The sequence below is a fragment of the Pristis pectinata genome, chromosome 27 (assembly GCF_009764475.1).
Source record: "Pristis pectinata isolate sPriPec2 chromosome 27, sPriPec2.1.pri, whole genome shotgun sequence".
NCBI classification, from domain to species: domain Eukaryota; kingdom Metazoa; phylum Chordata; class Chondrichthyes; order Rhinopristiformes; family Pristidae; genus Pristis; species Pristis pectinata.
Genome location: NC_067431.1, coordinates 19,370,349 through 19,382,860, shown reverse-complemented (window position 1 = coordinate 19,382,860; position 12,512 = coordinate 19,370,349). Strand labels below are relative to the sequence as shown.

Here is a 12,512-nt window from a genome sequence, read left to right as displayed (position 1 = left end):
GTGAAATAGGAGGAGTGATGGTCAAAGATATATAATACTATCTCACTGACTAAACTTTTGGTCACCTGTCCTAACAACGTTTCACTGTAATGCATTTAGGATACTTGTATGTTAAGGGCACTATGAATCCAAGTAGCCAAATTGAGAGATACAGCTAGGATCATGTGAGTGCCTGGAGCGGTACAAAGGATGTAGGAGTGTGCTTAAGAAGGAAATTAAGATGGCAAAAAGGGGCCACAAGATATCCCTGGCAAATTAGGTAAAGGAGAACCCTAAAAAGATTCTATGTACATTAAGAGTGAAAGGATAGTTAGGGAGAGAGCAGGTCTTCTTAAGGATCAGTGTGATAATGTTTGTGTGGAGCCGTGGGAAATGGGTGGTGTCTAAAATGAAGATGACTTGTCCGTATTTACAGTGGAGAAGGACGTGGAAGCTGGCGAGTTCAGGAGGCAACAGTGATATCCTGCAGCATGTCAATATTATGGACAAGGAGGTGTTAAGAGGTCTTGAAATTGATAAAGGTGAATAAATCCCTGGGTCTTGAGGAGGTGTATCCTAGGATGTTATGGGAAGCAAGGGAGGAGACTGCTGGGGTCCTGGCAGAGATTTTTGTCTTTGTTAGCTACAGGTGAGGTACCAGAACACTGGAGGATAGCTAATGTTGTGCCTTTATTCAAGAAAGGCAGCAGGAATAAGCCAGGGAACTGCAGGCTGGTGAGTCTAACATCAGTGATGGGAAAGTTATTGGAAGGGATTCTGAGAGAAGGGGATTTATTTGCATTAGGTAAGGGAAAGACTTATTTGGGACAGTCAGCATGGAAAATCAGGTCTCTCAAATTTTTTTTTTGAAGAGGTGACCAAGAGGATTGACGAAGGCAGGGTGGTCCAATTGTTTACATGGACTTTAGCAGGGTCTTCAAGGTCCCGCATGGTAGGCTGGACTGGACGGTTAGAACATATAGGGTCCAAGGTGAGGGAGCCATTTGGATACAAAATTGGCTTGGAGGAAGGAGGCAGAGGGTGGTAGTGGAGGATTATTTTTCAGATGGGAGGCTTGTGACCAGTGGTGGGCTGTGATGTACATTTATGATTTGGATGAGAATGTACTGTAGATGGCATGGTTAGCAAGTTTGTAGATGACACCATGGTGGCATAGTGGACAGTGAAGGAAGTTTTCTAAGGTTACAATACGATATAGATCAACTGGGAAAGGGAATGGCAGATGGAATTCAACTCTGACAAGTGCGAAGTGATGCATTTTGTGAAGGTAATCCAGGGTAGGACATGCACAGTGAATAGCAGGGCCCTGGGATTTTGTGGAACAGAGACCTTGGAGTAAAGCACCTGAAAGTGGTAACATGGTTAGACAAGGTGGTAAATAAGGCTTATGACTTGCTTGCCTTCATCGGCCGAGGCATTGAGAACAAGAGTTGGGATGCTGTGTTACATTTGTATAAAATGCTGGTTTGGACTGCATGTGTACAGTTCTGGTTGCTGCACTACAGGGAAGATGTGATGAAGCTGGAGAGGGTGCAGAAAAGGTTCACAAGGATGTTGCCCGTGTTGGAGGGCTTGAGTTGTAATGAGAGGTTGGATAGGCTGGGTCTGTTGTCACTGGAGCAAAGGAGGCCGTGAGGCGATATGATAGGTATAAAGAATTATGAGAAGGTAGATGGCCAGAATTTGTTTCCTGTGGTAGGGGTGTCAAAAACTAGAGGGCATAGGTTTAAGGTAAGAGGAAGGAGGTTTAAAAGGGATCTGAGGGTAAACTTGTCAGACAGAGTAGCTGGTATTTGAAATGAGATACCAGAAGGTATGGTAGAGGCAGGAACAGTAGAAGCATTTAAGAGGCATCTGGACAGGTACTTGAATGAGCAGGGCATGGAGGGAGATGCAAGAGACTGCAGATGCTGGAATTTGGAACACCAAACAAAACACTGGGGGAACTCGGCGGGTCAGGCAGCATCTGTGAAGAGAAATGGACAGTCGACGTTTCAGGTCTTGACCCGAAATGTCGGATGTTCATTTCTCTTCACAGATGCTGCCTGACCTGCTGAGATCCTCCAGTGCTTTGTGTGTTGCTAGGGCATAGAGGTATATGGAATTGATGCAGGCAAGTGGGATTAGTATAGATAGGCATGATGGTTAGCATAGATGCAGTGGACTGAAGGGCCTGTTTCTATGCTGTACAACTCTGTTGATTTATTGAGGTAAGGGAATATGTTGAAATGCATCTCTAGAACTCCCAGGGTTACTTACTCACAGGTAGTGTACAGAAACTGGGGTTCACTGTTGCTAGCATTGTATTGCATTGAAATGTTACTAATTTACAAACAAAACTACAACAATTGAGGCTTGTAGCAAAGACAATTCAAAGTTGCTGCAACTAGTGTTCCTGGATCAGAGATACTGTCAGAAACTGTCTTGTTTCAGAGCTGGGATACCATTTCATTGTTTTGCTGGTCAAAGCTTGAAGATAAAGCAAATGCTACATCAAAGTGTGTAGGGAGAATGAGATTACTACCTCACTCTGAGAAGGAAAGTAATGGGATTTTAACTTACTTTGTAGGAGGAACAAGGTCCCACTTTACATGGGCAGTATTTCAGTCTTCCGGACGCAATAATCCTTGGATAAGGTCAATTGGGTGGAACTCATTCCACATTGTATTTTGGAGGAAAAAGTTACCAGGGATGATCATGGAAGTGTGAATTAACTAAGGGGGAGACGTGCCATATTATATTGGAAAAGTAATTATTGAAGGAATATGTGGCAAAACTGGGAAGCTGTTTTCTCTGATCCTTCCAGATGTTGTGGGTTGTCTTTCCATAAGAGTGGCTTGCCAGGTTACTTAGAATATTGTGGGGCTGGAGCCACATTTAACCCAGAATGAGTAAGGATTGTGCTCCCTATTGGACAAAAGTGCTTTGATGACAATGCAGCAGCTTGATGTTTTTTTTACTTTGTGCAGGTCCTCATTAATTTCAGTTCTCGACTTTGCCACCAGAGCACATTTCTGCACCTTCTGACCAATGAGATAAGTCAAAGAGCTGGTCTCTTGGGCTATACCTACAAGTCTTGCAAGTTGACTTTTGAATTGATCCCATGTACAAGGTGCCACCACTTGCTTGTTAGAGGGCAGAATGAACAGCCCAGAGGTGGTGAGTTTAAATACCACCTTGAAAAAGGCATTTATAAATCTCAATAGCTTCAGGAATCGCTTCAGAAAATGTCTGCGACATGTGCTGGATTTTCACTGAAACCCAACTGGTTCACCAATACTGTTCAGGATAGGGAACCCGATATCCTGACTCAATGACCAACACATTGGTCATGTCCCACACTACATTAACGACTTTTTAATGACCATTGGGATGATTGAGGATACTGAACACAGCCCCAACAAACATAGGAGAACGCTTTCTTTGGGGATCTTGTCCAACATTATTCAGTTGGATCATGAGTAATTGTTGTTTCCAATTACCCACATTTTAATACCCTTCCCTGATAGAATTTATCTAGTTTTGAAATTTCATCAAAATTCTCATCTAACCCTGGTCCCACCCCCGTCAGTCCATCCCTCCAACCTCGATAGGTTTTTCTATGGGAGTCTTCCAGATTTATGACGTATTAGTCACTTGGGATAATTGGGCATGAAGGTCATTCCCGCCATGTGCACCCTCCCCCTCCTACTCAGTTATATCTTGGGCCAAGGATGGGATGCACAGAACATTGGTCATAGCTCACCCACTGAGCAAGGCTCTCCGTTGAGAAGTCCAACCTGTAGGTAAATCGGCATGTTTTCTGCAGTGGAGCAGGACTGCGGAGGCAAAACATTTTATTTACAGCTCTTGCTGCTGGGTGAGTTTTGAATGAGATCTCTGGAGCCCTGGACCCACACAGTTGTTGTTTTCAATTTGTTTCAGCAGCATTTGGTTTTGCCGGGGTGGGATGAGGCAGGGGAGGGGATATCAAGTGAGGAGGGAAGACGCAGCTTTTAATTCTTCTGAGCACCTGGCGTGAAGATGCTGAGGGTTTGATTAAATCTGGTGCTACTGGAGGTAAGTGTGCCGATCGCTATGTGCCATTCCTTGTGCTGGGAAATTCACTTCCATCCTTCCTGTCTGCCGTGTTAGGCTGTTTTCACATGTGGATGATCCCTTCCTGGATGACCCGCTTCCTCGAGAATATGTTCTGTACCTGCGACCCACCGGGCCTTTGGCGAACAAACTCTTTGAGTACTGGCATCAATCACGACAGCTCTGTGGCAAAAACAAGGCTCACAACATCTTCCCTCACATTACCCTCTGCCAATTCTTCATGGTGAGTACCTGGGATCTTTGTGGAGATTTGATCTGAAACTGGGTCCTGTCCATAGTGGAGGGTAGTCTGATGCTGGGTCCTGTAGTACTGTGGTCAGTGGCATGACAATGGCTCCTGTAGTACGGTGTGGATGTAGTTCAGTCATGTGATATTGGGTTTTGAAGCACTGGAATAAAATACTGTATCATGTAGCACTGTGGTTGTGATGCGGTACTTGGTTTGGTAGATGGCAGGGTCTGGCACATGACTGTTAAAATCAAGGCTGAAGCATTCAGAAGAATGACCGGCTGTAAGTACCAAGTGGGTAGTCCAGCTCTGCTTTCTCCTGAGACTCTGGCTGTCTTCAGCTGGTTTGAGCCATTCCATATGATATCAGGAATTGGCTGGGAACAATTCTAAGGGACCAGAATACATCCCGACTGCATTACTAAAACTTGTGCTACTGTGTCTCCAATAAAAATGTTCCCGCACAGTTACAACACCGGCATCTACCCGACACTGTCGCAAATTGCCCAGGTATATCCTGTTCACAAAAGGGCAAGACAAATGCCAACTGGCCCGTTGTCACCTAATCAGTCTACTGTGCATCATCAGCAGAGGGATAGAAAACATTATCAATAGTGTTATTAAGCAGCATTTAACCTGGTCAACAATGCCCAGTTTGTGTTTTGCCAGGATGACCTGGCTCCAGACTATTGCCTTGATCCCAATGTGGATCAAAGGGGTGAGGTGAGAATAACTGTTCTTAACCACAAGGGTGCATTTGAATGAACTTGGTGCCCAGGTAAAACTGAAGATACTGGGTTTCATGAGGAAAACACTCCAGTGGCTGGAGTTGTACCTTGCACAAAGGAAGTTAGTTGTGGTCGTTGGAGGACAATCATCCCAGTCATCAGAAGTGTGTATCTTCACTGAGTGAATGATATTCAAATCCACTTGTAACTCCTTAGCAAAGGAACAGTCCTTCCTGTATGCGGTAACACCTAGACAACATTTGGGCATGGATTGATAAGTAGCAGGTAACATTTGTACCACAAAAGTGCCAGGTGGTCACAATCTATTGAATCTAGCCACTTACCCGTAATATTTATTGGCATTACCATTGCTGGATCCCACCCCATCGACATCCTGGGCTCAATGTTGACCAGAAAATCAGCTGGAACTGTCACATGAATACTGTGTCTACAAGAGCAGCAGAAGCTGGGTAGCCTCCAGTGATTGACTCACAACTTGACATCCCAGAGCCATTCCACCATCTACAAGGCAGAAGATAAGATATCTTTATTAATCACATGTACATGGAAACACACAGTGAAATAACGATATGATGGAATACTCTCTATTAACCTGGATGAGCACCGCTCCAATGACACAGGGGACTTGACACCATCCACGACTAAACAGCCTCTTGTTTGACAGTCATCCATCATAATAAACGTTCATTCCCCTCTACTGGATCACTGTAGCTGCAATGTGCACCACCTACAAAATGCATTGCAGTTCCTCACCTCGGCTACCCTAACAGCATATCCTCAGTTGCAACATCTACCATCAAGCTCAATGTTCCCATCTTGGAAATGTATTGCCTGTCCTTCATTTGCACTGGTTCCAGATCCTGGACCTCGTTTGCCAACAGCACTGTGGGAACACCTTCACCAGCAAGACTACAGTTGTTCAAGATGTCAAGTCACCATCACCTTCTCAGTCCTGAATGGACAGTAAATGTGGCTCGCTAGCAATACCTGCATTCTTTAAAAGAAATGAATTAAAAAAAAATGACATTGGATGGAGTGGCCTGATACTGGGTCTTGTAGCATTGTGGGAAGTAATCTGAAACTGGGCCATGAAGCACTCTAGGGAGTGGTGTGATACAGAGTCCTGTGGCTCCCTGGGCTTGAGATGTTACTGGGTTCTAAAGCATTGGGCTTCATGTATTGCCGGATCCCATGTCACTTGCCTGATGTTGCCTGCCTGGTATCTGATGGTGACTGTAATTGACTGTACTGGGATCATTTTTGTTTCAGTGCGAGGACAGCAAAGTGGAAGGTCTCTGTGAAGCCTTGCAGAACACGGTGAACCGGTGGAAAGAGACCTTCCCGCTCCCCCTTCCCCTCGAGCTGTACACTTCGTCAAACTTTATTGGTCTCTTTGTGGAGGAGGAGAGTGCAGAAATCATCAAGAAATTTGCTGCAGATTTTGCATCAGAGGCTACGAGTAAAGCAGGTGGGAAATCATATTAACAGTGATGTTAAACTTAACCTCCTCAATAGTAATAAACTTTATGGTTTCAGCAGGTGGGATCTGGGAGTTGGGATGGGGGGTGTTGTGGGTAATACAAGTAAACAGAATTATCTGTCCTGCAGGTGGTGGGCTGTGTGCACTCTCACTACTCTGTGAGGAGATTGAGGGCTTCAGTACCACTTCACGGAATAAATCACATGACCGGGAATAAATCACCTGACCAGGCCCAATCCGACTTCTCACAGGGGATAAAAGATCTTGTGGCAATGTCTGAGAGAAGTTTCGGTGGGGGTTCTGCCTAGTGTCTTTGGCCAGTACTTGCCTCTTAACCAACCAGTCCTCAGATACTATTGTTGTGTTTAAATTCCTTGCTGCAGCTCCTACACCACAATAGCAACTGCATTTTTCAAAGGTACATCATTGGCTGTAAACTATTTTGGGATGATCTAATATGTGAAACTTCTGTTCTTCTCCCTTCTGACTTCCTGGTTATACACTTACTGATGTACATGGTGCTAAAAGATGAGTGTTTTGCCAGCCAGTGGTACTAACCAAGTGGAATTGGGGGACAGAGCAGCATGAGCTCATTGAATGTAGAACTGGCCTGAAGGGCTGAATGGTCTGCTGCACGGTTACACATGTGCGGAGTTCTGCATTCCGCACAAAATGTAACGGAAAATTGGCCACTGAGTCTTGGGGTCGGGAGAGAGAGAATTACTGGGCCCCTTGCCCCTGGGGTGGTGCTAACAGTGAGCTATTCACTGGGCCTCTTGATTCTGGAATGGGTCTGACTGTAAACTGGGCATTGGACCTTTTCTTATGTGGTGGAAAATTATGGCCCCTCTCATGTTTACTTGGTTGAGCTGTCTGACCGTGACACTGGGAAAATGAACTAACTTGAACCATGATTGAAAGTGGAGATTTTGAGGTGGTCTGCTTTGTAAAACAAAAGGCATAATTTAGAAGTCTATTATCTCTGTTGCTCCTATTCCCTCATTCCTATGGCTAACATGAGGGGGCATAATTTTAAGGTGATTGGAGGAAGGTATAAGGGGGATGACAGGAGTAAGTTTTTTTACACAGAGAGTGGTGGGTGCGTGGAACGCACTGCCTGCAGAGGTTGTGGGGGCAGATACATGAGGGACATTTAAGAGACTCTTAGATAGCCACTTGAATGATAGAGAAATGGAGGGCTATGTGGGAGGGAAGGGTTAGATAGAGCTTAGAGCAGGATAAAATGTCGGCACAACATCATGGGCCGAAGGGCCTGTACTGTGCTGTAGTGTTCTATCTGAGTCATCCCCTTCAACTCACTTGTTAATTAACTCCAGTTTTCTGTAACTCCTTTGACTCCTGTAGATGTCCGAGTGGAACCCCACAAGAAGCAGCTCCATGTCACGCTTGCGTATCACTTTCAGCCCAATCACTTGACTGCACTGGAAAAATTAGCTCGTGGCGTGGACCTGAAGCTGGGCTGTGACTGGGTTGCTGCTGTTTATTCCCGAGATATCCGATTTGCTAATCATGAGGTAAATAATCTCAAGCAAAGTGAGAGTGGAAGGCTCCAGGTTTATCCCAATGTAGACAAACACTTCCATGGCTTCAGAAGGTTGAAGGACTGTTATTGTTTAGCAAATCCATTGGAGAGATACTTGCACCTTAAACTTGGACAGAAGGAGACCATCAATCAGTTGAGCTTGTTCTGTCTTTCAGTTAGATCTCTGATTTTCTGTAGGCTAACTCCACAGAATAACTTCAACGTGGTAGTCCACAAGAACAGAGGGTCATGACTATTAGAGGTCAGCCAATCAGGAATGAGGCTGCGAAGCACTTCCTCATGCAATGGGCAATAGAAATCTGGAACTCATTCCTCTACTGAATTGAAAATTACAAAAGTGAGGTTGATTTTCATCATCATGGAACCAAGGCAAGGAGATGGAGATAAGATACAAGTCAGCAATGATCTGATTGAATGGCGGTAAAGGCACAAGGTCATAATATCCACCTCCTGTTGGTATGTTCAATCCCACTAATTCTGCTTCAAAAGCAATCGGATGATTTACAATTCATATGCCGTTTGTTTGTTTCAGGAGCCTGGGGCAGTTACTGGGACACAATTGCCTTTATGTCTGCTACATTTCCTGTTCATGACACTAGTCTGTTCAAAGTGTTATATTTGCCTGGACTTGTCAAGTCTTTTGAATGGGATTTCTGTAAAGCTTCTAAAATAGAATCAGATGCAAATCTCAAACAGGATTTTGTCAGCTGGTGAGTTGGCACTGTGCCATTGGGTTGGAGGCAAAGTGGGATTTAATAAGTCATTGTGAACTAAAGCGAACAAAATTCATACCAAAATAGCAATAAATCAGGATTATTTCACCAGAAAGAATGCAAGGAGGGGAGGAGAGTTATGCAAATACAAACAATGTTCAGATATTCAATGGCTTATTTATTCATGAAATACCCATACCTCCTGTCAGAACCAACTCCCCTTCCTCCACACTCTGGTCAAGGGGTTGCATGTGACCTTTTCACTCCTTGAGGCCTCGCTGTCATCCAGGTAGATAGTGTCCATCCCATGAAGTGAAGCAGCAACTCAGCCGCAGGAGGAGGAACTGTGGCCCTACCCCTAGACTGCATTGATGAACATCTGAGAGCTGATGTCTTAAGTCTTTTCCGTGGTCTCTGAACACAATACAACAGTGACATTTCACATCCTAGCAGAATGATAGACCATGTCCGTGTCATTCATGTCTCAAGACCATTCAATTGTTCAGTGACTGTGTTGATTTTCTGGATGTCACTTGCATTACTGTAATGCTCCTCCACTTATTGCATTCTGTCTGATGAAATCAACCTGCCTTGCTGCAGTTTTGGTTTGAATTCTGCTTTAGTTCATAGAGATTTATCAAATCCTACTTTGTCTCCAGTTCAATGGCTTAGAACCAATTCACCAGCTGACCCACGGAACATAATTAAAAAAAGTTTAAAAATTAGTTAAATATAAATATAGAACATGAAATAATTAAAAAATATATAATATGAAGAAAAGAGTCAAAACTTCATGTATCTTTTTCATGCAAATTAGTGATCCCATTCAAATTAAGGCTGGTGTGAAACTGAGGGGCCAAATGTGAAGTGTTTTTGGCTCCTAAGCTCGGGACAATTCAAGTATCACCGGTGTGAATCTGAGATGGTGAGGGAGGTCAGATGTGCTGGTATTATGTCCACACTGCAACATGTGGGGTGTGGAAGTTATGAACCCTCAAGACAGATATGGATGGCAGGTGTTTTGTGAACTGCCAGCCAAAATGGGTATGATCTGACTTGATATACAGCACTGGGTATATCACCTTCTGTGGAGGGAAGATGCTGACTAGAATTGGCTATGGTCTGGATAAATGTCAACAACCGTTTTAAATTATTTTTGCCAATGGATTCCTTTCTGTGATTGGCTTGAGGGTATAACTATAATATTTTGAAGTCTTTTCTCTGCTGCTCTTTTTGTCAGACTCTGCGAGTAATGTATCCATATACACCTCAGAATGATGATGAGCTGGAACTGGTGCAAGGAGATTTTATATTCATGTCGCCAATTGAGCAGAGCAGCACCAGTGAGGGTTGGATCTACGGCACTTCACTAGCGACCGGCTGCTCTGGCCTGCTTCCTGAAAACTACATCGCCAAGGCAGACGAATGTGATACATGGGTCTTTCATGGGTGAGTAGTGTATGAGTGCCTTTGTAGTATCACCTTTCTCATGGCAACAGGAGGAGTAACTAAATCAACCTTCTCCAAGAATGTCATTGATGGAGGCTTCAGGGAGAGGCCTAAAGACAAGGTTGATGGGAAAATGGAAAACAATGTGAGAAAAAGATATTTAAAAGTGCAAGTTTGACCAACTCTTAGCAGCCACAGGAGGCACATTTGTGCCCTGTCCAATTTTACTTTCAATGATGTTGATAGACCATGAAATTGAGAGGGCTGTAAAGTGGTTATGTGGCCCAAAACAACCTAGCAGTTCAGATGAAGGGTCTCAACCTGACACACTGACTGTCCATTTCCCTCCGTTGATGCTGCCTGACCCGCTGAGCTCCTCCAGCATCTCATGCGTTACTTTGTGCCCCATTGGACTGTTTTCCCAGGGTGTTGGCTGATATTGATAGCTCAGTAAAGATTCCTACAAAAAATTATCTAGTTCTTGGAGCTCTGCTGTTCATTAAATCTTGCTGTGTCACCTTTCTATAGTGCACAGAGATGCACTGTTGGATTTCCTAGAACAGGACCACCACATAGAAATGCTTCATTGCTATGAAGCAGGTTAAGTTATCCTGGGATCTTGAAGGGCACTTTGCAAGAGCATGTGTCTTCACTGTTTGGTGAAAACTGGTATTGCAGTCAATAAGTGGGTGGAACATTTCCATTAGCTCCAGTTCATCAGTAATTTGTTAATGTTTGCATATGGCATATTGACTGATGTTTCTATGCTCAGGAACGTCAGAAGTTCCGTCAAACCACAGTGTCATAGTAACCAGATATTCTGATAATTGTGTTATTGATTGCATGATAAATGTTGGCAATTGGGGCAATGATCTTTGGTGTGGTTCAGTTTGTCGCTCTCTCACCTCTGAATTAACAGGGTGCAGCTTCAAGTGCTACTTCAGAGATCTGAGTGCAGAACTCTAGGCTGACAGTCCAATGGGGTGCTGACCCTGTCCTATCTATGCCCCTCATCATCTTTATAAGTCTCTATAAAGTCATCCCTCAGCCCCCTACCTCCAGTGAGAACAATCCCAGCCTATCCAATCTCATCATGTAACTAAAGCCCTCTATTCCAGGTAACATCCTGGTGAATCTCTTCTGCTCTCTCCCTCGCCCTCTCTCTCACTACCATATCCTTCCTGTAGTTTGGTGACTCGAACTGCACACAGTATTCCAAGTGTGACCAAACCAAAGTTTTGTACAGCTGCAACGTGACATTGGACTCAGTGCTTCAGCCTATGAAAGTAAGCATGCCAAATGCTGCCTGCACTACCCTAACCTGGTCACCATTTTCAGGGAACTATGAACTTGCACCCCAAGGTCTCTCTAGATATCAACACTCTTCAGGTCCCTGCCATTAACTGTATATGTCCTGTCAGCATTTGATGTCCCAAAATTCATGACCTCTCTCATGCCTGGATTAAATTCCATCTGCCACTGCTCTGCCCAACTTTCCAGCTGATCTTTGTCCCTCTGTTTCCTTGGACAACCTTCTTCACTATTTATGGCTCCTCCGATTATCCAGGTCAGGATGATTTTCTCACTATTACTCCATTCTTGATCCGTATTTGTTGTTTCATCCTCAGCCAGATTAATTGCATATTTGAGATGGTCATGTTGGGTCTGGAAAAAAATGTGCAAGTACTTGAGCTTGGATTGGATTTGAATTGGCTCTAGCTGGCTCAGATTCGTTGGGTTTTAAGTTAACAGCTGAGCCAACCGGTGCCCTGCTACTGCCACCAATACAAATAGCAGGTCATTATCACATTGCCATTTGAGCGAGTTGGCTATGCATCAATTGGCTGTCAGATTTCCTCCATTTCAACAGCAGCTGCACTTACAAGGTGCATGACTGGTTATGAAACACTTTGGTGGGGGTGGGGGGGGTGCCCTTGTATGGATCTGTATGTGCTATAGAAATGTAGGTCTGTCTGTCTCTCGTGTGATTTACTGATGTGAAGACTTTGTCTCCCATATGTTTACTTAGATCTAACTCGTTTCTGACTGCGACTGTTCCTGCTGGTGCCAGTTTATGTGATGGAGCTCTTCGAAGGAGGAACCAGGAGGAGCAGGGGCCAGGCGAGGCCCTGTCGCTACCCTCAAATGTCATTTGCCAACCAATGCCGGTAAGTTGCACTTTCCACTGGAACTAAGCAATCTGAGTGTTGAAGGAAGGAGGACGTCACAG

At 44.4% G+C, this 12,512-nt stretch overlaps 1 protein-coding gene across 3 annotated transcripts in view; it reads left to right on the top strand.

Annotated features, from left to right (window-relative positions):
- Positions 1–12,512, top strand: part of LOC127583607 (ubiquitin-associated and SH3 domain-containing protein B-like) — a 140,760-nt gene that overhangs the window by 104,152 nt on the left and 24,096 nt on the right. For all 3 annotated transcript variants that reach the window (XM_052039735.1, XM_052039734.1, XM_052039736.1), the window contains 5 exons: positions 4,135–4,321; positions 6,346–6,544; positions 7,922–8,091; positions 10,074–10,282; positions 12,312–12,450. In XM_052039735.1, coding sequence (XP_051895695.1) covers positions 4,135–4,321; positions 6,346–6,544; positions 7,922–8,091; positions 10,074–10,282; positions 12,312–12,450 — 904 coding nt within the window. The remainder of the gene's footprint in view (positions 1–4,134; positions 4,322–6,345; positions 6,545–7,921; positions 8,092–10,073; positions 10,283–12,311; positions 12,451–12,512) is intronic.